Source organism: Cervus elaphus, chromosome 6 (genome assembly GCF_910594005.1).
Source record: "Cervus elaphus chromosome 6, mCerEla1.1, whole genome shotgun sequence".
Lineage (NCBI taxonomy): Eukaryota > Metazoa > Chordata > Mammalia > Artiodactyla > Cervidae > Cervus > Cervus elaphus.
In genome coordinates, this window is record NC_057820.1 from 861,661 (window position 1) to 886,805 (window position 25,145).

Consider the following 25,145-nt stretch of genomic DNA (forward strand, 5'->3'; position numbering starts at 1 on the left):
CAAACCACCCCCCAAAGGGAGGGACATGGGCCTTGTCAGATCAGGAGATGAGTCCCTGGAGCCAGCCCGCAACCCCGAGTGTCCACCTCCTCCTCCCAGCACGAGGCGCCTTCGCAGGACACAGGCTGGGAGCCTGTCCTTAGCTCCACACCTGACAGTGATGGGGACCAGGGACCGCCCTGGTCCCCCGACAGGCCCGTGTGCCCGCTGCCGAGGACACCCATGCCAAACGCCCCACCCCTAGGCCCAGGAAGAGGCCACATGGCCCACTCCCACAGCCCCAGCTGATCCGGGGCCTTTCCAAGGGTCTCCCCCTATAGCCGCCCTGGGCCCTTCTGTTCCCCAAGTTCCCATGCTGTGGGGGCCGAAGCCCTGGACCCCAGGCAGCCCGGTGCAGCCACGCTCCAGCCTGTGGGTCCGGGCCTGGGCACACAGCCCCGCTCCATCTCCCGGAGGATCTGAAGGCAGAGCGGTGCAGGCTGCATTCCACCCCTGCCCCTCTCCTCTGGGAGAAGATCTGATTACTGTCCGGCCGACGTGACCCAAGGGGGTGCAGGTCACAGGAGGGGCGCCCCTTCGGTGCAGGGCAGCCCCACCCAAGGCCACAGCCTGGGTCTCCCCGCCAAGTGCTCTGAGACCCGCCCCTCCCACCCTGTGAGTCCGAGGGGGCCAAGACTCTCCTCAGCAACCCCCAAGGGACGCCGGACGGCCCCCACCTCCTCTCCCCTCCTTCTCTCGTCAACTCCAGCCCCGGGGACTCATTGTCCTCATCTGCGTTCTTAATTCAAGTGAAATTCACACAACCTGAAGGTAAGCATCTTAAGCTGTATATTCAGTGGCACTAAGTGTGTTCCCAATGTTATGCACCATCACCACCATCTACTTCCCCATCCAGCACCCCCAAAAACCCCCACCCCATCGGCACCCACCCAAGTCACCCCAAAAACCCCCACCCCATTGGCACCCACCCCAGTCACCCCCCAACCAACCTGCTTCTGTCCCCACGGGTTGACAGTCATACCTGGGTGGCCCCTCGTGTCTGGCTCCTCCACTTGGCATGCGGTCCTGCAGGTTCAGCCTGAGGTTGCAGGCTGCGCCGCCTTGGACCCGGCGCACGGCGGCGTGTGTCCCAGCACAGACAGGCTGCGCCGCCTTGGACCCGGCGCACTGCAGCGTGCGTCCCAGCACAGATAGGCTGCACCACCGTCTGCTTGCCGGCTGGTGAACACCTGTGCTGCTCCCACTCCTCGGCCCCCGGGAACCGCGCCGCAGTCAGGCAGTGCTCCGAGCCCCCAGCCTGCATGGCGGCTGCCCCCCAGAACCAGTCCCACAAAGACAGGCTGCCTGGTCCCCCCGGCCGTCTCCTGTGCAGGATGCAGAAGGGGACCCGGCGGGTATGGGGACTGGGCAGTGCCCTGGCCCTCCTCAGGGGGCGTGCGCGCTGTCTCTCAGCCCTGTCCAACTCTGTGGCCCCATGACTGCAGCCCGCCAGGCTCCTCTGTCCATGGGGTTCTCCAGGCAAGAATACCATAGTGAGTTGCCATTTCCTCCTCCAGGGGGTCTTCTCTACCCAGGCACTGAGCCTGCGTCTCTTATGTATACCTACATTGGCAGGCGGGTTCTTTACCACTAGCGCCACCTGAGAAGCCCTCCTTGGTGGGCACCCAGCAAAATTACCAACAGTCCTACCCCATCCCCACAGCACCAGGGCCAGCCAATAGCAGAGGGCACCCCTGTGGCACCAGCTGACCACTGCCCTTGGGGAGCTGGGGTCTGGCACAACCTGCGCCCTCTTCCCTGGCCGACCCCAGACGCCCTGGTTCCTAGCGCCCCAGGGTGACCCTCCGGCCTGCCCCAAGCACAAGGAGCTCTCTCCACCAGGACCCTTTCCATGGTGTGGACTTCTTTGACTCTTAAATGTGGGAACCAATGATTTACGAGATGGCCGAGATAAGAGAGTTTTCTCGTGGCGTCTGAGCTGGAACTTGACAATCTGAGCTCAGCCCTGGGGGGGACGGTGGAGGCCCCGCCGCGGGGAGGAGGCCGTGGACAGCTAGCTTTCCCGGGTCCAGCACGTGCCCTCTGACTGCCCAGTGCAGTTGGGCTCAGTCTCTCTAGCCAGCAAGAGGACACAGTGACAATGGCCATAAAAATCGACTTCTGTTTGTTACATGCAGTCCAGCCTGAGCTGTAAATTTATCCTGGGCCCTCGAGCAGGCATGACTTACAGAATCCCCGATGCCAGTGGTCATCAGCAGGGGGGCAGACCGGGAGGGCTGGAGGGGAGGCCGGGCACTCAGTGAGGGGGCGGGAAGGTGACCAGCCAGGCCTGCTTCCCAGGGCCACCTGGTTGTCCGGGGGCAGAATTTTCCATGAAACTCATGGCAGCTTATTTGACAAAAGCCTGCCACCCCCCCCACAACATGGGTGTGAGTTGGCCCCTCAGTCCCACCATGGTCAGCAAACCCCACTGGGTCTGGAGCGATGCCACTGGTGGGGGCTGAGCAGGAAAGAGCCGCTGCCCAGGAAGAGGGTGAGTGGTGGGAGAAGCCGACGCGGAGGGAGCATCGGTCAGACACTGGCAGGATGGAGATTCAGGTCTCTAGGGGTCTCAGAGGTAGTCCCTGGGCCTCATCTGGGCTTTGATGACAGGCAGAACTTGCCCAGCTTTGGGCTGTAGAGAGGGAGGGAGCTGTCAGGCCTGGTGGAGGGCAAGGACAGGGGGGAACCAGGGCTAACCTCATCCTCTCTCCCCTGACCACCCTCAGCCAGCACCACCATCCCCCGACTGAATCACTGTGATGGTGTCCTCCTCACTGCTCTCCTCACTGCCCTCCTCACTGTCCTCCTCACCGTCCTCCTCACTGTCCTCACCATCCTCCTCACCATCCTCCTCACTGTCCTCCTCACCGTCCTCACTGTCCTCCTCACCGTCCTCCTCACTGTCCTCCTTACTGCCCTCCTCACTGTCCTCACTGTCCTCCTCACCATCCTCCTCACTGTCCTCCTCACCATCCTCCTCACTATCCTCCTCGCTGTCCTCATTGTCCTCCTCACTGTCCTTACTGTCCTCACTGTCCTCCTCACCGTCCTCCTCACTGTCCTCCTCACTGTCCTCCTCACCATCCTCCTCACCGTCCTCCTCACTGTCTTCCTCACTGTCCTCCTCACTGCCCTCACCATCCTCCTCACCGTCCTCCTCACCGTCCTCCTCACTGTCCTCCTCACTGCCCTCACTGCCCTCCTCACTGTCCTCCTCACTGTCCTCACCATCCTCCTCACTGTCCTCCTCACTGCCCTCACTGCCCTCCTCACTGCCCTCCTCACTATCCTCACTGCCCTCCTCACTATCCTCACTGCCCTCCTCACTATCCTCACTGTCCTCCTCACTACCCTCACTGTCCTCCTCACTGCCCTCACTGTCCTCCTCACTGTCCTCCTCACCATCCTACTCACTGTCCTCCTCACCATCCTACTCACTGTCCTCCTCACTGTCCTCACCATCCTACTCACTGTCCTCCTCACTGTCCTCCTCACCGTCCTCGTCACTGTCCTCCTCACTGCCCTCACTGTCCTCCTCACTGTCCTCACTGTCCTCCTCACTGCCCTCACTGTCCTCCTCACTGTCCTCCTCACTGTCCTCACTGTCTCCTCACTGCCCTCACTGTCCTCCTCACTGTCCTCCTCACCATCCTACTCACTGTCCTCCTCACTGTCCTCCTCACCATCCTACTCACTGTCCTCCTCACTGTCCTCCTCACCGTCCTCCTCACTGTCCTCTTCACTGCCCTCACTGTCCTCCTCACCATCCTACTCACTGTCCTCCTCACTGTCCTCCTCACCATCCTACTCACTGTCCTCCTCACTGTCCTCCTCACCGTCCTCGTCACTGTCCTCCTCACTGCCCTCACTGTCCTCCTCACTGCCCTCACTGTCCTCCTCACTGCCCTCACTGTCCTCCTCACTGTCCTCCTCACCATCCTCCTCACTGTCCTCCTCACCGTCCTCGTCACTGTCCTCCTCACTGTCCTCCTCACCATCCTCCTCACTGTCCTCCTCACTGTCCTCCTCACTGTCCTCCTCACCATCCTACTCACTGTCCTCCTCACTGCCCTCACTGTCCTCCTCACTGTCCTCACTGTTCTCCTCACTGTCCTCCTCACCGTCCTCCTCACTGTCCTCCTCACTGTGCTCCTCACTGTCCTCACTGCCCTCACTGTCCTCCTCACTGTCCTCCTCACCATCCTCCTCACTGTCCTCCTCACCGTCCTCGTCACTGTCCTCCTCACTGCCCTCACTGTCCTCCTCACTGCCCTCACTGTCCTCCTCACTGTCCTCACTGTCCTCCTCACTGTCCTCCTCACCATCCTCCTCACTGTCCTCCTCACCATCCTCCTCACCGTCCTCCTCACTGTCCTCCTCACCGTCCTCCTCACTGTCCTCCTCACCATCCTCCTCACCGTCCTCCTCACTGTCCTCCTCACCATCCTACTCACTGTCCTCCTCACTGTCCTCCTCACCGTCCTCCTCACTGTCCTCCTCACCATTCTCCTCACCGTCCTCCTCACTGTCCTCCTCACCATCCTCCTCACTGTCCTCCTCACCATCCTCCTCACCGTCCTCCTCACCATCCTCCTCACCGTCCTCGTCACTGTCCTCCTCACTGTCCTCCTCACCGTCCTCCTCACTGTCCTCCTCACTGCCCTCACTGTCCTCCTCACTGTCCTCCTCACCATCCTCCTCACCGTCCTCGTCACTGTCCTCCTCACTATCCTCCTCAATGTCCTCCTCACCATCCTCCTCACTGTCCTCCTCACCGTCCTCCTCACTGTCCTCCTCACCGTCCTCCTCACCATCCTCCTCACTGTCCTCCTCACCATCCTACTCACTGTCCTCCTCACTGTCCTCCTCACCGTCCTCGTCACTGTCCTCCTCACTGCCCTCACTGTCCTCCTCACTGCCCTCACTGTCCTCCTCACTGTCCTCCTCACCATCCTACTCACTGTCCTCCTCACTGTCCTCCTCACCGTCCTCATCACTGTCCTCCTACTGCCCTCACTGTCCTCCTCACTGCCCTCACTGTCCTCCTCACTGTCCTCCTCACCATCCTACTCACTGTCCTCCTCACTGTCCTCCTCACCGTCCTCGTCACTGTCCTCCTCACTGCCCTCACTGTCCTCCTCACTGTCCTCACTGTCCTCCTCACTGCCCTCACTGTCCTCCTCACTGCCCTCACTGTCCTCCTCACTGTCCTCACTGTCCTCCTCACTGTCCTCCTCACCATCCTCCTCACTGTCCTCTTCACCGTCCTCCTGACTATCCTCCTCACTGCCCTCACTATCCTCCTCACTGTCCTCCTCACCGTCCTCATCACTGTCCTCCTCACTGCCCTCACTGTCCTCCTCACTGCCCTCACTGTCCTCCTCACTGTCCTCCTCACCGTCCTCGTCACTGTCCTCCTCACTGTCCTCCTCACCGTCCTCGTCACTGTCCTCCTCACTGTCCTCCTCACTGTCCTCACTGTCCTCACCATCCTCCTCACTGTCCTCCTCACTGCCCTCACTGCCCTCCTCACTGTCCTCCTCACTGTCCTCACTGTCCTCACCATCCTCCTCACTGTCCTCCTCACTGTCCTCACTGTCCTCCTCACTGTCCTCCTCACTGCCCTCACTGTCCTCCTCACTGCCCTCACTGTCCTCCTCACTGTCCTCCTCACCATCCTCCTCACTGTCCTCCTCACTGTCCTCCTCACTGTCCTCCTCACTGTCCTCACTGTCCTCCTTACTGTCCTCCTCAACGTCCTCGTCACTGTCCTCCTCACTGCCCTCACTGTCCTCCTCACTGCCCTCACTGTCCTCCTCACCGTCCTCGTCACTGTCCTCCTCACTGCCCTCCTCACCGTCCTCGTCACTGTCCTCCTCACTGTCCACCTCACTATCCTACTCACCGTTCTCCTCACTGTCCTCCTCACTGTCCTCCTCACCGTCCTCGTCACTGTCCTCCTCACTGTCCTCCTCACCGTCCTACTCACCGTCCTCCTCACTGTCCTCCTCACTGTCCTCACTGTCCTCCTCACTGTCCTCCTCACCGTCCTCCTCACTGTCCTCCTCACCGTCCTCCTCACCGTCCTCCTCACCGTCCTCCTCACTGTCCTCCTCACTGTCCTCCTCACTGTCCTCCTCACTGTCCTCACTGTCCTCCTCACCGTCCACCTCACCGTCCTCCTCACTGTCCTCCTCACTGTCCTACTCACTGTCCTACTCACCGTCCTCCTCACTGTCCTCCTCACTGTCCTCCTCACCATCCTCCTCACTGTCCTCCTCACTGTCCTCCTCACTGTCCTCCTCACCGTCCTCCTCACCGTCCTCCTCACTGTCCTCCTCACTGTCCTCACTGTCCTCCTCACTGTCCTCCTCACCGTCCTCCTCACCGTCCTCCTCACCGTCCTCCTCACCGTCCTCCTCACTGTCCTCCTCACTGTCCTCACTGTCCTCCTCACTGTCCTCCTCACCGTCCTCGTCACTGTCCTCCTCACCGTCCTCCTCACTGTCCTCCTCACTGTCCTCCTCACTGTCCTCCTCACTGTCCTCACTGTCCTCCTCACTGTCCTCCTCACCGTCCTCGTCACCGTCCTCCTCACTGTCCTCCTCACCGTCCTCCTCACTGTCCTCCTCACCGTCCTCCTCACTGTCCTCCTCACCGTCCTCCTCACCGTCCTCCTCACCGTCCTCCTCACCGTGCTCCTCACCGTCCTCCTCACCGTCCTCCTCACTGTCCTCCTCACCATCCTCCTCACTCTCCTCCTCATCGTCCTCCTCACTGTCCTCCTCACTGTCCTCCTCACCGTCCTCGTCACCGTCCTCCTCACTGTCCTCCTCACTGTCCTCCTCACTGCCCTCACTGTCCTCCTCACCGTCCTCCTCACCGTCCTCCTCACCGTCCTCCTCACCGTCCTCCTCACCATCTTCCTCACCGTCCTCCTCACCGTCCTCCTCACCGTCCTCCTCACCGTCCTCCTCACCGTCCTCCTCACTGCCCTCACTGTCCTCCTCACCGTCCTCCTCACTGTCCTCCTCACTGTCCTCCTCACCGTCCTCCTCACCGTCCTCCTCACTGTCCTCCTCACCGTCCTCCTCACCGTCCTCCTCACTGTCCTCCTCACCGTCCTCCTCACTGTCCTCCTCACCGTCCTCCTCACTGTCCTCCTCACTGTCCTCCTCACTGTCCTCCTCACCGTCCTCCTCACTATCCTCCTCACCGTCCTCCTCACTGTCCTCCTCACTGTCCTCCTCACTGTCCTCCTCACTGCCCTCACTGTCCTCCTCACCGTCCTCCTCACTATCCTCCTCACTGTCCTCCTCACTGTCCTCCTCACTGTCCTCCTCACTGTCCTCCTCACTGCCCTCACTGTCCTCCTCACTGTCCTCCTCACTATCCTCCTCACTGTCCTCCTCACCATCCTACTCACTGTCCTCCTCACCGTCCTCCTCACCGTCCTCCTCACCGTCCTCCTCACCATCCTCCTCACCGTCCTCCTCACCGTCCTCCTCACCGTCCTCCTCACCGTCCTCGTCACCGTCCTCCTCACCGTCCTCGTCACCGTCCTCCTCACCGTCCTCCTCACCGTCCTCCTCACTGTCCTCCTCACTGCCCTCACTGTCCTCCTCACTGTCCTCCTCACCGTCCTCCTCACCGTCCTCCTCACCGTCCTCCTCACTGCCCTCACCGTCCTCCTCACCGTCCTCCTCACCGTCCTCCTCACCGTCCTCCTCACCGTGCTCCTCACCGTCCTCCTCACCGTCCTCCTCACCGTCCTCGTCACTGTCCTCCTCACCGTCCTCGTCACTGTCCTCCTCACTGTCCTCCTCACTGTCCTCCTCACTGCCCTCACTGTCCTCCTCACCGTCCTCCTCACTGTCCTCCTCACCGTCCTCCTCACTGTCCTCCTCACCGTCTTCCTCACAGTCCTCCTCACCGTCCTCGTCACTGTCCTCCTCACCGTCCTCCTCACCGTCCTCCTCACCGTCCTCCTCACCGTCCTCCTCACTGTCCTCCTCACCGTCCTCCTCACCGTCCTCCTCACCGTCCTCCTCACCGTCCTCCTCACCGTCCTCCTCACTGTCCTCCTCACTGCCCTCCTCACTGTCCTCCTCACTGCCCTCACTGTCCTCCTCACCGTCCTCCTCACTGTCCTCCTCACCGTCCTCCTCACCGTCCTCCTCACCGTCCTCCTCACTGTCCTCCTCACTGCCCTCACTGTCCTCCTCACTGTCCTCCTCACCGTCCTCCTCACCGTCCTCCTCACCGTCCTCCTCACTGTCCTCCTCACTATCCTCCTCACTATCCTCCTCACCGTCCTCCTCACTGTCCTCCTCACTGCCCTCCTCACTGCCCTCACTGTCCTCCTCACCGTCCTCCTCACCGTCCTCCTCACTGTCCTCCTCACTGTCCTCCTCACTGTCCTCACTGTCCTCCTCACCGTCCTCCTCACCGTCCTCGTCACCGTCCTCCTCACCGTCCGCGTCACCGTCCTCCTCACCGTCCTCCTCACCGTCCTCCTCACCGTCCTCCTCACTGTCCTCCTCACTGTACTCCTCACTGTCCTCCTCACTGCCCTCACTGTCCTCCTCACCGTCCTCCTCACTATCCTCCTCACTGTCCTCCTCACTGTCCTCCTCACCGTCCTCCTCACTGTCCTCCTCACCGTCCTCCTCACCGTCCTCCTCACCGTCCTCCTCACTGTCCTCCTCACTGTCCTCCTCACTGCCCTCACTGTCCTCCTCACTGTCCTCCTCACTGTCCTCCTCACTGTCCTCCTCACTGCCCTCACTGTCCTCCTCACCGTCCTCCTCACTATCCTCCTCACTGTCCTCCTCACTGTCCTCCTCACCGTCCTCCTCACTGTCCTCCTCACCGTCCTCCTCACCGTCCTCCTCACCGTCCTCCTCACTGTCCTCCTCACTGTCCTCCTCACTGCCCTCACTGTCCTCCTCACTGTCCTCCTCACCGTCCTCCTCACTGTCCTCCTCACTGTCCTCCTCACTGTCCTCCTCACCATCCTACTCACTGTCCTCCTCACTGTCCTCCTCACCGTCCTCGTCACTGTCCTCCTCACTGCCCTCACTGTCCTCCTCACCGTCCTCCTCACTATCCTCCTCACTGTCCTTCTCACTGTCCTCCTCACTGGACTCCTCACTGTCCTCCTCACTGTCCTCCTCACTGCCCTCACTGTCCTCCTCACTGTCCTCCTCACTATCCTCCTCACTGTCCTCCTCACCATCCTACTCACTGTCCTCCTCACCGTCCTCCTCACCGTCCTCCTCACTGTCCTCCTCACCGTCCTCCTCACTGTCCTCCTCACTGTCCTCCTCACTGCCCTCACTGTCCTCCTCACTGTCCTCCTCACTATCCTCCTCACTGTCCTCCTCACCATCCTACTCACCGTCCTCCTCACCGTCCTCCTCACCGTCCTCCTCACCGTCTTCCTCACCGTCCTCCTCACTGTCCTCCTCACCGTCCTCCTCACCGTCCTCCTCACTGTCCTCCTCACCGTCCTCCTCACCGTCCTCCTCACCGTCCTCCTCACTGTCCTCCTCACTGTCCTCGTCACCGTCCTCCTCACCGTCCTCCTCACCGTCCTCCTCACCGTCCTCCTCACCGTCCTCGTCACCGTCCTCCTCACCGTCCTCCTCACCGTCCTCCTCACCGTCCTCCTCACTGTCCTCCTCACTGCCCTCACTGTCCGCCTCACCGTCCTCCTCACCGTCCTCCTCACCGTCCTCCTCACCGTCCTCCTCACTGCCCTCACTGTCCTCCTCACCGTCCTCCTCACTGTCCTCCTCACCGTCCTCCTCACCGTCCTCCTCACCGTCCTCCTCACCGTGCTCCTCACTGTCCTCCTCACCGTCCTCCTCACCGTCCTCCTCACCGTCCTCCTCACCGTCCTCCTCACCGTCCTCCTCACCGTCCTCCTCACTGTCCTCCTCACCGTCCTCCTCACTGTCCTCCTCACCATCCTCCTCACCGTCCTCCTCACTGTCCTCCTCACTGTCCTCCTCACCGTCCTCCTCACTGCCCTCACTGTCCTCCTCACTGTCCTCCTCACTGTCCTCCTCACCGTCCTCCTCACCGTCCTCCTCACTGTCCTCCTCACCTGTCCACTTCCTCATCTGTTTCCTCTATAAGCCCCCCCCCCCCCCGCCGACATCCAGATGTGCAACAGCCTGCATGAGTTTTCCAGATGGGCGCTCAGGCCCATCCTGTCCCCACTCTCCCTGGATGAGGCTCAGGCCCTGTGAAGTTCTTGCGCACTGACTACTCACCCCATCCCATCCCAGCACCACCTGGTCTGCGATTTCTCAGGCTGGCTCACCTCTGCTTATCTTCTCTCTTTTGGCTGCTTTCTTTCAACTAGCAAAACTCAGCTCTTAATACCCAGATTTTGTGTAATTTCCTTTATAACAAATGGATAGATGAGTAGATGAATAGATGGGTGGATGGGGAAATAGATGGGTGGGTGGATGGATGGATGGGTGTGTGGATGGGTGGGTGGATGGGTGGATGGGTGGATGGATGGATGGGTGGATGGATGGATGGTGGGTGGATGGATGGGTGGGTGAATGCATAGGTGGGTGGATGGCTGGATGGGTGGATGGGTGGGTGGATGGATGGATGGGTGGGTGGATGGGTGGATGGGTGGATGGATGGATGGATGAATGGGTGGGTGGGTGGTTGGGTGGATGGATGGATGGATGGATGGATGGGTGGGTGGGTGGATGGATGGGTGGGTGGTTGGGTGGATGGATGGGTGGATGGATGGATGGATGGGTGGGTGGATGAATGGGATGGATGGGTGGGTGGGTGGATGGACAGCCCTGGGGAGCTCTCACTTCTTAGGTGAGCTCTTCTCCAGAGTGAGCAGTCCCAGTCCCTCTCTTCTCGCTTGGCAGCTTGGAGCCCAGTCTCGCTCTGCCCACCCTCCTCCAGCTGCCCCAGGACCCCCTGTCCTTGGAGGCCAAACCACAGCTCTGGGGCCTGAGCAAAGTGTCCCGGCAGCAGCTGGCTGTGAGCGCCCCTCTCCCATCCGAGCCAGAGCCGCGCTGAAGTGGCCACCCTCCCTCCCCTGGTGACACCTGGCTGGAGGCTGCCCCTCATGGCAGAGGGGTCTGTCTCCAAACCACTGCCCCTCAGACACTGTGCAGACCCTACCCACCGGCCGGGCTAGGCTCAGTCAGTACCACCCCAGCCCCAGGCCCACACAGAATGGGGCCGTTTTTCCCCCTGCCTCCCCTGTCCTGAGAGGAAGACGGCAGGAAGGAAAGCCTGGAGGTGACCTGGCTCCCCCAGCACAGCCCCCAGCTGGCCGCCCGCTCCAGCCCCAGCTGTCCTGGAACACGATTCCTTCTTGTTCGGACGCTGAGAAGTGGGAGGAGAGGGCGTGGGCCTGGGCGGTGGGGTGGGGTGCACAAGGGACCCCAGCTTCACCACTCCTTCCCTGGGGCTACACAGCTTGCCCTCCCAGGAGCACGGGGCCAGCAGCCACCCGCCCTGGCCACCTGGGCCTTGCACCATCGGGGTGGCTGGGGGCTGCGGCCTCACTATGTGGGGTTATGCCCAGTAAGGTCTGGGTCTTAGCTCTAGGTCTGCCCCCAGCCCTGGGGCTGCTTCCCCTCTGGGCACCGAGGCCCTGCACTTCTGCTTGTGGTTGCGAGAATTCTGTCTGACCTGGAGGCAGCAATCTTACCTCCATCCCCTGGGCTGGCCCTGCCGAGGGTGTATGGCGGGAACAGCGGGGCCTCAAGCCCAGAGCGGCCCCTCCAGGCAGACAGAGGGATTGCCGCACCCCAGGCCTTTCGCCAAGGTCAACCCCACATTTTGGATCAAGTTGTTTCCCCAAACAACCACATCTGGCCCCAGGTGATTCCGTTCCCCGTGCTCCCTGGCAGCCTTGGGGTCCTTCCTGGTGGCTCTGACGGTAAAGAATCCGCCTGCAACGCGGGAGACCTGGGTTCCATCCCTGGGTGGGGAAGACCCCCTGCAGAAGGGAGTAACTGCCCACTCCAGTGTTCTTGCCTGGAGAATTCCATGGGCAGAGGAGCCTGGCAGGCTGCAGTCCACAGGGTCGGAAAGAGTCAGACACGACTGAGCGACTAACACTTTCACTCGCAGCCTTAGGGGGTGCAGGCCCGGGGTTTGTGGGGAGCAGCCGGGCAGCCGCCAAAGCGTGTGCAGCCCCTGCCGACTGTCTTCTGGAAACGCCGCGTCTGCAGTCAGGACACAGAGGTGCCTCAGCCCCCCTCCCCGGCCTGATGGCCCGTGACTCTCTGGTTTGTAACACAGAGCCGCGCTTCTCATCAAGAGACTCATATTCTCCATATGACTCCGGACTTCACAGAGCAAGCCCGAGTCCTTCAGTTCTTTAACCCCACACCGAGTTTTCCCGCAACCCTTGATGTCGTAAAGAATAGCCCCAGGGTGGGGCGGGTGAAACAGATCGCCAGTCCAGGTTGGATGCATGAGACAAGTGCTCAGGGCTGATGCACCGGGAAGACCCAGAGGGACGCGATGGGGAGGGAGGTGGGAGGGGGGATCGGGATGGGGAACACATGTAAATCCATGGCTGATTCATGTCAATGTATGGCAAAAACCACTACAATATTGTAAAGTAATTAGCCTCCAACTAATAAAAATAATTGGGGAAAAAAATAAATAAAAATTATATATAAAAAAAAAAAAGAATAGCCCAGGGGTGGGGCGAGATGGAAGGCGGGAGGGAGGTTCAAGAGCGAGGGGACACGTGTTACCTACGGCCAGTTCCTGCCGATGTGTGGTAGAAACCATAATGATTTTGTAAAGCAGTTATCCTCCAATTTAAAAAAGTAAATTAAAAAGAGGAAAAAGAATAGCCCCGGGACTGGGGTGGCTCTGGGTGCTGACCCCCCAGGTGGGCCCCGTGAAGCTGGCTGGCGGAGGGGACGCAGCCCCGCGGCTCCCGGCTTTACTGTGGTGCCTGCGTGACCAGGGACGAGGGACTGGGCCTCCAGGAGACGCAGGCTCCCGGCCACTCTGCATGACCGTAATACCCAGAGTCGGGGCTGGCATCCCCTGAGCCGGCTCTGCGCCAGGCGCCAGACTGGACACCACAGGGGAGTTGAGTCTCCTCGCTCCTCGGCTCAAGGCCGGGTGCGGGGGCACTGTGCCCGTCCTTCAGGGGCAGCTCCATGGCATCAGGTGGGCCCCTGGCCCTGGGCAGTGCTGGGGAGCTGAGGAATGGCCCAGGGGGGCCTGGACACCAAGGACGCGAGCCTCCCTCTGGGACACGAGCCTGCAGAGGCTGCGCTGTGCCTGACGTGTGTGCACGCCCATGTCCTTCCCCAAAGCAAACCAGAAAGCGCCTCGTGAACTGTTGGGGTGCGTGGCTCTCCTTGGATGTGCCCCAGGGAACACAGGCCTGACTGGTAACCTGTTCAAAGCCGTGCGGAGCCCAGCCCCAGGCTCCCGGCAGGCGCCTCCCCCACACGGGTGTGGACTGGCATGGACCCCGCGGGCTTCGAAAAGTTGCTCTTGGAGGCATTTCTGGTTTTCCATTTATAAAGCAGAGCGAGGCTATAAATCAGAAAAGTATTTATAGGGACTCAGAGCAGCAATAACAGGTTGGAGTGGCCAGTGTGTCTCTGTGACTATTCCATCTTCCACGCTAACTTAAACACGAGAGAAAAAGGCTTTCCAGCCCAGGGCCCGCCGCACGGCCGCGGAGATGGAGTGCGTTTGTAATAATTCATAGACTTCTCACTTTCATTTTTCTGCTGCCCCGGAATCACATTCCACTATTAAAATGCACTCTGACCGCTGGCCGAGCGGGCCCTCCTCGTGTTCAGACGCGTACAGGGAGGCCTGGGGGACGGGAGGAGGCGGGAGCTGGCAGGGCTGGGCCACGGTGCCCAGGGCGGGAGAGGCTGAGGTCCTCAGAGGCCCCGCCACCGCAGCCACAAGCCTCCCAGCTAGGGCTGCGGGAAGTCCTCCTGGGGGCCGCCCTGAGGACCCAGCAGTGGACCCCGACAGGACTCACTCATACAGAAAGAGGCCCACCCGCGCCAGGCGGTGGAGGGGGTGCCCGGTGGTGGGAGCAGGCATGACAGGCATGTGAGTCTGGAGGGGAAATGACCCGGGGACAAGGGAGGGGACTGCCCAGTGTTTGCTGGGGAGGAGGCAGAGGCTGCTGAGGGCCGCAGGGTGGAAGCAACCTCCATCCAGGGCCCATGCGCCCCCCACAGTGGCCGGCGCTCGGCAGTGACCCTGGAGCTGACCACCCCTGCTCTGGGCTCCGCCAGCCCTGGGTGACCTTTGTGTCTGCTCCCCCAGGGCTGGGGACATCTCAGAGCCCTAGAGCCTGCCCAGGAAACATCTGCTGAAGGAGGAAGGAAGGGGTGGATGGAGCCCACGTGGAACAGGCCACTCGAGGATCCCGATTCAGACTCCTGCGGCCGCCCGCCCTGCCCACACCACCAGCATCCCCCAGCCCTCAGGAGGGTCCAGGCCGAGGTGGGGGGGCTGTGTCCCCAGGAAGGTCCAGGCTGAGGTGGGGGCTGTGTCCCCAGGAGGGTCCTAGCTGAGGTAGGGGGGTTGTGTCCCCAGGAGAGTCCAAGTGGAGGTGGGGGTTGTATCCCCTGGAGGGTCCAGGCCAAGTTGGGGGGTCATGACCCCAGGAGGATCCAGGCTGAGGTGGGGGGTCATGACCCCAGGAGGGTCCAAGTGGAGGTGGGAGGGGTGTGTCCCCAGGAGGGTCCAGGCCGAGGTGGGGGGTCATGACCCCAGGAGGATCCAGGCTGAGGTGGGGGGTCATGACCCCAGGAGGGTCCAAGTGGAGGTGGGGGGGGGTGTGTCCCCAGGAGGGTCCAGGCCGAGGTGGGGGGTCATGACCCCAGGAGGATCCAGGCCAAGGTGGGGGTCATGACCCCAGGAGGATCCAGGCTGAGGTGGGGAGTCATGACCCCAGGAGGGTCCAGGCTGAGGTGGGGGCTGTGTCCCCAGGAGGGTCCAGGCTGGGGTGGGGCTCTGTCCCCAGGAGGGTCCTAGCTGAGGTGGGGGGGTTGTGTCCCCAAGAGGGTCCAGGCTGAGGTGGGGGTCGTGACCCAGGAGGGTCCGGGCCGAGGTGGGCGTTGTATCCCCAGGAGGGTCTGGGCGGAGGGCAGGCAGCCCCCGGTTCGGGGCCTGAGACTCACGGAGGTGAGGACATGTGCATCGAGTCTCTGTCCTCAGGAGCCCTTGCTGTCTCGTCTGGGGATGGGGGAGACCCAGCCTCAAGAGCGGGACAGGATGTTGGGGGAGGCCTGGCCCAGCACTCAGACCCCGGTGGCCGCTCCTGCCCTGGGGCCAGGACCGTGGGGCGCCTGGGGGAGCCTCCCGCAGGAGTCACATGTCACACACGGCACGGGACCAAGGGTCCCCTCGGAATATTGATGCCGCGCTCCAGCCGGGGCGGCTCGGCTCAGAAATACAATGTTTGCTGGGTCTTTTTCATAAAGGTCTTTATGGGGTCTGGAAATTTAAACGCCACGGAGCCTGAGTTGAATTGGAAAGCAAAAGTCTCTAAGCTTGTACATCTTAAAGGAAAAAAAATTCAATTAAGCAGGATTTTAGCTGTTTCAATAAAATTGGACTCTCCCTTTTCAAGATAAGAGCTCTCGGGCGCAGAGCACCCTCCGTGAGCCACTGGTCTCCACTTCCCCAGCGCGTAATCCTTGTTCAGGACACAATACCACAACAGGAAATCAATGTGTAGTCGAATCAATTTGAAAATATAAAATAAACTAATATATGAGTGGAAAATTGACTTCCTATGGATTAAAAGCAGCACAAATAGCAGAAAAATCTGGCTTTTTAGCAGGAGGCAGTGGTTGAGGGGCAGGGGGCTCGGGAGGGGGGCCCCCAGGAGGCTCTGCGGGAAGAGGGGGCACCCGCGGCCCCAGAGACATGGGAGCACAGTCAGCACGGCTGTCACCACCGTGGTCGGGAGAGTCTGACCTCAGGAAGCTGCCCCAAGCTGGGGCGGGGCACACGCCTGGGAAAGCCCCCACCCCCCAGGCCCACGGCATCCCAGGCTCCCCACTGCCCCTGCAGACCACCATCCACTAACACACCCACCACCCCCTCCGTGCCCACCCAGCCCCGAGCCATCTGCCAGCCCCTCCACGGCTGCTTCCCTGCCCTGACCGGCCTCTGACCAGGCCCCACCCACCCCTCCTCTGTCCCCACTCACCCGCTCTTTCACCAGCCACGCACTGACTCACTTATCAAACCACCCACCCACCATCCACAGTCCACCACCTCACCCACCTGCCCACCGATTCACAAACCCGTCCATCTACCTGCCCACTGCCCCCCAATATCCACGCACCCTTGCATGCCCGTCCGCCCGCCCACCCATCTATCCACCCACCCACCCTCACATCACCCGCCCAAAAATCCCACCTGCTGGCCAGCCAGCCATCCACTCACCCTTCAGTCATCCAGGGACCAACCACTGGTCCTTCGGGCCACCCACCCACCCGGACACACACCCAACTGTCCATTCCGAGGGCCACCCTCCAGCCACCTACCTGCCCAGCAACCCACCCGGCCAGCTGGCTGGCATCACCTCACGTGCCCCTCCCTTCGATCATCCGTCTGCAGATTCCACAGTGCCTGGTGCTGGACGGCTGAACAGTGACAAGTCTGCGTCCTCGGTGCAGGCCTTGCAGCCACTGTGGGGACGGTCCACCCTCGAGCATTCCCTCCCCTCCATCCACGCGGCCAACCCTTGGTGAAGTTGTGAGGATCAGATGGGAAGAGGAAATTAGCGATGATCAAAGCGACCCTCGCGAGCACTGGCCAGGCACTTCTAAGCACCTCCCAGGGCGCGGGGTGTCCGGGGTGGCGGAGCAAGGGGACCAAAGATGTCCAGGCCCCCAGCAAGGGCCAACCGGCTGCCTGCCTTGGCCCAGCCCAGGGCGGGCCTGGGGGCAAAGCAGACCCCCACCCCACCGGCACACCTGTGTCAGAAGCTCCAGGAGATAGCTGGGATACAAGGAGCAAGCAGACGGACAAACAGGCTTACTCACCCACCGGCAGCCCCATGGGAGGCTGGCCACCCGGGGACACCACCTTTTCACCCTCACCAGTCCCTGGGCAGGGCCTGGGCTCACAGCACAAGAGGTGGCAGTGGTCCCCCCCCCTTCCTTCCTTCTTTCTCCCCCCATCAGCCTCTCTTCAGGCAGCCTGGCCAGAGCAGGAACCCCTCTACGGCCTCCCCAAGACCGCCCCGTGGCCCCTGGCCTGGCACCCTGTCCAGCCCTGGCACCCTGTTCAGCCCTGGCACCTGCCCCCCAGATCCAACGAGGGGGCTGGGAGCTGGCAGGCTGGGTGTCGAATCAGCTGGGCAGGCTTGTTAGCAAGCTCACCATCAGGCACAACGGGGAAGACACTCCATTTGTAAACACTTGGTCAATATGAATTAACACTATCACGATGGATTCTGGACTAAATTGGACAATCACATTGGCTGCACCCAAGGCACAGCAACAATAGGTAAATTAGGTCATCATTAAATTATGAAGAAAAAAAAATGCATAATCGGCAGCCGGGCTGGTAGAAAGATTATGGTTATTTACAAAAAACGTACTGTTTGCAAATTTGTGCAAAAATTATTTGTTCCTGGCGGAGTTTTATGGACCTATCTACACATTATCTCCGCCTGAGAGTCCCAGCCCTGCATATTAACTAATGTCCATGCTTTAATTGGAAACAGAACGGGCCAAATTGTAAATCGCTTTTCTGTCATCTGTCTCGTCTCCACGCGGGTCCTGGGAGTGGAGGAATGAGCGGGCATCCCGCTGCCGGCCGGGTGGCTGGCCCTGCAGCCCCGGGCAGCCTTCACCCCCTGGGTCACCCCGCAGGCTGGCGCTGGGAGAACGGCCCTGTTTGCACCCACAAACTGGTGTGAATGGGCTCTGAGGACCCACAGAACCAAGGGAGGCTAGGAGGGTGTGTTTTATGAAGGATTAGGCTTAATGTTTTTTCTCCGATTGGGCTGCTGACCCCAGAGGCCTGAGATGAGGACGTTTACTCACCCCGGGGACCCAGCTCTCAGTCTCCCTCCGGCAGCCCTGGCCGGCTGGGTGGGCAGGACTACTCTGGCAGCTCTGGATCCTCTGGTCTGGGGGGTGGGGTGGCCAGAGGGGCCAAGAAGGATCTTCCCCGGGGGCCCCGAGATGCCCACCCCCAACCCCCTACCTCCTACGCCAGGCCCCACGTCCCCGCGGAGGCCGCCGCAGCCCCTCTCAGCCTCGCCAGCACACCTGGGAGTGACCCCCGTCCGGCCCGCTAAGCTGGCCACGAATGCTCTCTCCATTAGCTGGGTTTGTCTGTTTTACTGCAACAGTGTTTGCGTGGGTTAAAACACAGGGAGTGTGGACAGACTTCACGCAAAAGCCGGGGCGTGGTCAGAGCCGGAGCCGTGGCTGTGTCTGGACGTGACCGCCGGCTCGCAGCTGCCGACCAGACCCTGGAGCGGGTGTGGGTGTCGGACTGCCTGCCCGGCCCTACGGCCCTGTGACTACACTCGCGCCCTGGCTGGGGGGAGGGCCCTGGGCTGGGGCAGGGACATCAGGGGGAGGGCTCAGCTGGACATTGGGGACGTCTGACCCGAGACCCCCGGGCGCCCTGGCTGGGGAAGCAGTCCCTGCATGCCAGGCTGCCCCGGGCACCTCTCTGCCCCAGCCCATCACTAGAACCGGGGCTGAACTGTCCTGTCCTCCCCACCAGAGCCCAGGAAGCAGCGGCCAGAGGTGTGGACGCGGTGTGCGTCCCGCCCACTCGGGGAGTCGAGACTCGTCTCCCCCACACGATGCAGCTGGAAGTGGCCCCGACTTCTCAGCCCTCCCAACCCCACCTGCTGGCACCTGTGCAGGGAGGGGCGGGCACCCGGGGTGCCCCCCTGAGGGCGGGGAGCCTGGCACCAGGCAGCGGGCGGCCCTCAGCGTCCTGGGCACTGCCGCCTCCCTTCCTCCCGCCCTCCCGAGCCTTCACCTCATGCTGCTTGATGTCTCAGCTTCGGGTGACAGAATACCCAGAAGTGTCAGCACCCGTGGGAGCCCCTCAGAGGGCCGGGGTCTCCCGCTTGGGGCGGGCAGGGCCCCCTTGTGCACGCACGGTGGGTGGGGCCTCCATGGGCAGCAACACCAAGTTTCTGTTGCCTGGAAGTTAACGGCAGGGATGCTGGCTGCTCGCTCCGGGCAGGCACCCTCAGGCCCTGCTCCCAGCACCCCACCCGCAGGCTCCCATAGGAGTTCAGCTGCTGAGAGGCAGCCTCAGGCTCGGGGTGGGGGGGTGTGGGGAGCAGAGCCCGGGGCTCCTGCAGGACCGGCACACCCCTGCTTGCCGGACATTTGCCCGCAGGACATTTGCCCTCCGGACTCCGGAGGTGGCTTCCGGCCGCCTCGGCCTTCCTGGCCTCCAGCACCGAGGAGCCACTTTTCCAGCCCCAGACCCTTCGTGGAAACCCACGCCTCATCCATTCTTTCCTGAATCCTCCGTGTTCAACCTCGCAGGTCAGCACCCAGGTCCCAGGCTGAGAACTCCCACCCCTGTCTCCCTGCCTCTCCTCCCAAACCTGCCGAGGCTGCTCTAACGATCTTATTGACGGAACAAGCATTAGTTTGTTGCCGTGTCTTACCGGCAGTATTTTCTGACCAGCACGTAGACCCCCGGCACGTAGGCCCCCAGTGGGTAGGGCCCTGGCGGATAGGGCCCTGGTGGAAAGGCCCCCAGTGTGTAGATCCCTGGCGCGTAGACCCCCAGCGTGTAGACCCCCGGCGTGTACACTGAATGCCCATCCTGGCTCACCAGCACCTTGCACACGCCAGGTACTGTTCTGGGAATGCGGGAATCAGGCGAGAGCTGACCAAGCCGCCCCCACCCTGCAGGGCCGCACGCTCGGGGATGGACGCAGACACCGTGATTCACCCATGCCTCCTGGGCAAAGGTGAGCCCTGGAGAGAGCCCAGTGAGGGGAGGAGAGCGAGGGCAGGCGGCCCTGGGCGCGGGGACGGCCAGGGGGAGGCCCCAAGTGGGTGCTGGGACGTACGTGGCGGGGGCGGGCGCGACCAGAGAGGACTGAGCCCAGACCTCGGGGGCAGAGAGGCCCCGGCTCAGTCCGCACAGGACTCTCCTCCTCTAGGAGGGCAGGAGTTGGGCCCGGGCAGGCCGGGCAGCGTGGGGAGCCAAGGGCTGGGAAATGGCTCCTGCAGCCCCAGCCATGGACGGGAGGCTGGCCCGGGGCAGCCCTGGGGGGCAGAGTGGGTCTCAGGGTGGGTTTTCACCCAGTGGAGATACAGAGGAACCGCTGGACATAGCCGCCTGGAACCCAGGAAGGGACAAGAGAAATGGCCTCGGAAGGAAGGCCCTGTGTGTGTTCCTGTCCACGTGTAGGTGGGTGTCCACGTGTGTCCTCGCATGTCCATGCATGCGTGTTTGCATGGGCATCTGAGTGTGGGACTCCATGTGTGTTCATGTCAGTAACCCTGTCTGTCCAAACATGTACCGTCTGCATTCACGAGTGTGTCCCTGTGGTCTCCTGTGGGGTTCCAGGCATCTGGGTGACCTATCCGCTATCGCCCACTGTGTGTGCCCATGTGTATCTGCATCCGTTTGCGTGCATGTGGGTCTGGGAGCCAGCAGGGTGTGGAGGCTGGGGTCAGGATCCAGGAGGAGCCTGCCTGAGCCGGGCGGAGCCCTGAGCGTCCCCCACCCCCAAGGGGCACCTTGTCAGGCCAGGGTAGGGCCACTGGAGCCGCCCTCAGAGCGCAGACTGGAGGGACTGGGCTGCAGTCAGGGGTGACCTGGGCCCTCCCACCACCACGGCCACTGGGGTGCAGGCGCCCCAGGGCTGGGCTCTGGGCTGAGCAGGGCTGGGGGGCCGAGCTGCCGTCGGACGAGGACGGAAGTGAGCCCGGCCCAGCCGCCTCTGCCAACGCGAGGCAGTGTCGATTCTGCGTGACTGACTCATTGATCGCCTCGCCGGGGTTAATTAATTAATTAGGGGCGGCTGCGGAGGACGGTGGGCTGGGCCGGGATGGATCCCAGCACCGGGAGCTTTATCAGTACATAAAACGAGTGTTTAAAACCCACACGGCCACGAGTACGCTGTTGAGGCTTTTCATTAAACAAACCTATAAAATTACTTGCCTCATTATGTATTTTTGTGACTTCCTCTGCCTTCCGAGCTCCCGCCCCACCTGCCTCCTGCAACCCGCTCTAAGTGCCTATTTGAAATCAATTTCTCTAATAATGGACTTAATGAGCTCATCAATTAGGGCTGCCATAACCGAATGTAGCCGTGCTCCGCGGTTATCAGTTAAACTCTGGAACTAATTTCCATGCTTCATCTATCACGAGGGCGCCCACGACATTTGGCTGCTGCTCCGGGACGATAGGGAGACCCCCGGCCCTTCCCACCCGGCCAGGAGGGGCGGTGCCGGAGAGGACAATGAGGACGGAGTGCCCGCCTGGCCGGAGCGGCTGGGGCTCGAGGCGCGGCCGGCCGGGTAATTAGCGGTAATGGATGACACGCTCGGCCCAGATAAGACGGTCGTTCCACATGGAAAATCCCATTACTCCTTCTTGCCTCTTCTTGCGCCCCCCACAGAGCTACCCGGATTCCCCCTTTAAATAACACCTCATGTCTCCCCAGATCCCAGCTGACTACAGGCCTGGCCCCTCAGAAAACCCAGTCTGCTCAGCTGGGGCAGGGTCCAGCTCTGTGAGAGCACCCAGGGGCCCAGAGAAGCCTGGAAGAAGGCAGGGAACCCAGAGAGAAGGTTCCAGAAGCTGGACCTTCTAGGACCTCCTAGAAGAGAGCACTGGGGGACACAGCTGTAACTGGCTGAGGCAAGGTGAGTCCCTGGGTCCAGCTGCCCGGGGCCAGGGCCTGGGAGCTGACACGGTGGATGGAGGGAGAGACAGGGCAGAGAGGGGGCAGCTGGCCAGGGAGGCCACCTGTGAGTGGGCAGGTGGGTGAACAGGCTGGAAGTCGAGGTCGCCCAGGTCTTGGACAGAGTTGGGTGTCCGGTTCAGTTCAGTCACTCAGTCATGTCCAACTCTTTGCGACCCGATGGACTGCAGCACACCAGGCCTCCCTGTCCATCACCAACTCCCAGAGTTTACTCAAACTCACGTCCATCAAGTCGGTGATGCCATCCAGCCATCTCATCCTCTGTTGTCCAGTAGAGCTGCGATACAGAGGGGCGGACGGACGTGGATGGGTGTGGAAGGCAGTCTGCCACAGCGGGAAGGTTGCATAAAAAAGCTGCAGAGGGATGGCCATGCTGCTTGCTGTGTGTCCCAGCCTGACTCCACGCCACCCCCAGACAGAGACAGGGGAGGCCAGGGCCCCAGACTCAGGACAGCCTGAGTGTCTCCCCAGCCAGACCCTCTGCGGCAGGGCAGGGAGGAAACCGAGGGGCAAGGGCAGCTCTCTCGCCCCTCGCCGGGTCTCCAGTCACAGCCCCATGGTCATCCCCACCAGGGCTCCAGGGGCCCGCACGGTGGGCCTGTCCCCCTTGCAGGCTGGGGCGTCCTCACTCTCCGCATCCAGCTCTGCACCCGCAGCCCCACCTCAGGCCAACCCAGCCCTCCTGCTGGAATCCTGGGAAGCACCCAGGCCTGGGCAGGCAGCAGCTGCAGGCATTCCAGGGTGCCCCCACCCCTCCTTAGGACAGACCACACACACAAACACACAAGAAGGAAGCAGACAAGCCTAAGAGGGGGGCAGGGGGCTGGGGGCCGCAGGGGGTGGGGATGAGGTGGGGTGCGGTGGGGGGCTGGGGCGTGGGTTCTGGGGGCTCCTCCCTCCCTCCCACCTCCAGGCCCCACCTCCTGCCATCTCCCCTCCCCTCAGCCCCTGCCGCACCCCCTCCCGTACCCAGGCCCACTCGGGCAGGATGGAGTTTGGGGCACCCGGGCCCGAGGCAGGTGGGTGGGGCTGGCCCCTCCTGGCAGCTAGTGGCGCGCGTGTCACCGCTTAGCCTGCTGCTCCCAGCGATTTGTCATAATCAGCCGGGCTTTTCTCATTAGCGAAAAGCCATTAGTGGACTTTATCTGCAGCTGAGAGGAATCACCTCCTCCCGCACTGCCTGGCCCAGCTGCCTCCTCCAGGCTGACCTCCAGGCTGCCCTGCCACCTCCCCTCCCCCCACCTGTGTGACCTTGGGCAAGGGTGGGCAGTTGTAAGTCCTTGTCCCTTAGGGTCTCTGAGAGCCAGCAGCTCACTTCTCGTTTGCTCACAACTATTAAGGCCACGCAAGGTTGTTGCACACTGTCAGTGGTTTCAGCAGAGGATGGAGCAGAAGTCTCTGGGTGGGTGAGGTTCCAGCCCTGGACCTGGGCTCCTGTCGTTCTGAGCTGCAGGTCCTACAGGGGCCACATAATCTCTCAGCCGCCAGTCAACACCTAGGAACTGGATTAGCGGTGACTCACTTAATGACCCCTTGGCCACATGTAGAACAAAAACCAGGTGTGGGAATATTGTTCTTGGTGTCCACTGTGAAGACTTCAGATTGTCCACAGACCTGGGCAGGGCTATATTTCGTCCCAGGTGTTCTCCCCAGGGGTCAGAAGCCCCGCATTTTATGTATGGGAGAATGAGGTAGGGAAGGCAGAGCTGGGCTTTCTGAATCCAGAGTGTGAGCCAAATCACCTGCCCCACGCCCATCAGCTCATCGCTGGGGAGCACACCAGAGGCCCCCGAGAGCCTCAGTCCCACCGTGCTGGGAAGGACTTCAGATCCAGGAAAATAACTCTGCATTCCCCGGGTGGGAGATGAAGGAGACAGGAGGGGAAACACAGAGGAGAAGAATTCACAGAGGGGGAGTGTCTGCAAAGGAGGGTCATCTCCAGAGGAGGGGCATCTGCAGAGGGGGAGTATCTCCAGAGGAGGAGTATCTCCAGAGGAGGGGCATCTGCAGAGGAGGAGTATCTCCAGAGGAGGGGCATCTGCAGAGGAGGGTACTGAATTTCTCCTAGAGGTTGAGAGAAGTTGAGTGACCCCACTGGTGCTGGGTCAGTGATTCTCTCTGACCATCCCCAAACAAGGGACAGGAATGGGGACAGTTTGGCTCGAGGGTCATTATGAGCTCACTGCAGGGGCACAGTTCCCTAATATCTCATGAGTGCCTTCCTACCTACCCTGGGAGACTTTAAGGCAAAGCCCAGGGAACCTTTTTTGCCTTGACTTCTCTGAGTGTAGAAAGAGGGTGGGGAAAGCACAAAACTCAGGCTATGAGGATTACATACGATGACATAAAATTAGCATAAGTGCCACGCATGGCACAGGGTAAAGCTAAGTAAATGTTAGTGCTGCTGACGCTGCTGGTGCTGCTTGTAGTGACGGTGTGGTGACCTCATGGTGCTGACGCAGTGATGGCAGTGGTGATGATGACAATAATGATAACGGTGGCGGTGGTGATGGTGGCGGTGATGGTGTGATGGTGGTGGTGATGGTGAGATGGTGATAGTGATGGTGGTGGTGTGATGATGGTGGTGGTGATGATGGTGGTGGTGGTGTGATGATGGTGGTAATGGTGGTTATGATGGTGGTGATGGTATGATGGTGATAGTGATGGTGGTGATGGTGGTGGTGGTGATGGTGATGATGGTGGTGATGATAATGGTGGTGGTGGTGATGGTGATTGTGATGGTGGTGGTGGTGATGGTGATTGTGATGGTGGTGGTGGTGATGGTGATTGTGATGGTGGTGGTGGTGATGGTGATGATGCAGTGATGGCGGTGATGGTGATGATGGTGGTGGTGGTGGTGTGATGATGGTGGTGATGATGATGGTGTAATGGTGATTCTGACGGTGGTGGTGGTGATGGTGGTGGTGGTGATGGTGGTGGTGGAGGTGGTGATGGTGTGATGGTGATTGTGATGGTGGTGGTGGTGATGTTGATGATGTAGTGATGGCGGTGATCGTGATGATGGTGGTGGTGGTGGTGATGGTGATGGTGATTGTGACAGTGGTGGTGGTGATGGTAATGGTGGTGGTGGTGGTGATGGTTGTCTCGGTGATGGTGGTAATATTGGTGGCGAGGGGGGCATCAGGGTGGGGCTGCC

At 61.3% G+C, this 25,145-nt stretch overlaps 1 protein-coding gene across 1 annotated transcript; it reads left to right on the forward strand.

Annotated features, from left to right (window-relative positions):
• The first annotated feature begins 1,301 nt into the window (after positions 1–1,301).
• Positions 1,302–11,103, forward strand: LOC122696208 (serine-rich adhesin for platelets-like). The gene is made up of 6 exons (XM_043905881.1): positions 1,302–1,394; positions 4,262–4,865; positions 6,491–8,962; positions 9,293–10,014; positions 10,212–10,294; positions 10,950–11,103. Exons 1-6 carry the CDS (start codon positions 1,302–1,304, stop codon positions 11,101–11,103), a joined length of 4,128 nt encoding a protein of 1,375 aa, XP_043761816.1.
• Positions 11,104–25,145: the final 14,042 nt, after the last annotated feature.

What these genes read in the sequence shown, in the direction of transcription:
- LOC122696208 (XM_043905881.1), top strand. Translation starts at nt 1,302, where the DNA reads ATGGCGGCTGCCCCCCAGAACCAGTCCCACAAAGACAGGCTGCCTGGT. An exon ending in TGCAGAAGGGGACCCGGCGG is followed by an intron (nt 1,395 to 4,261) that starts GTATGGGGACTG and finishes TCACTGTCCTCC; the next exon opens with TCACCGTCCTCGTCACTGTC. An exon ending in CTCCTCACTGTCCTCCTCAC is followed by an intron (nt 8,963 to 9,292) that starts TGTCCTCCTCAC and finishes CCTACTCACTGT; the next exon opens with CCTCCTCACCGTCCTCCTCA.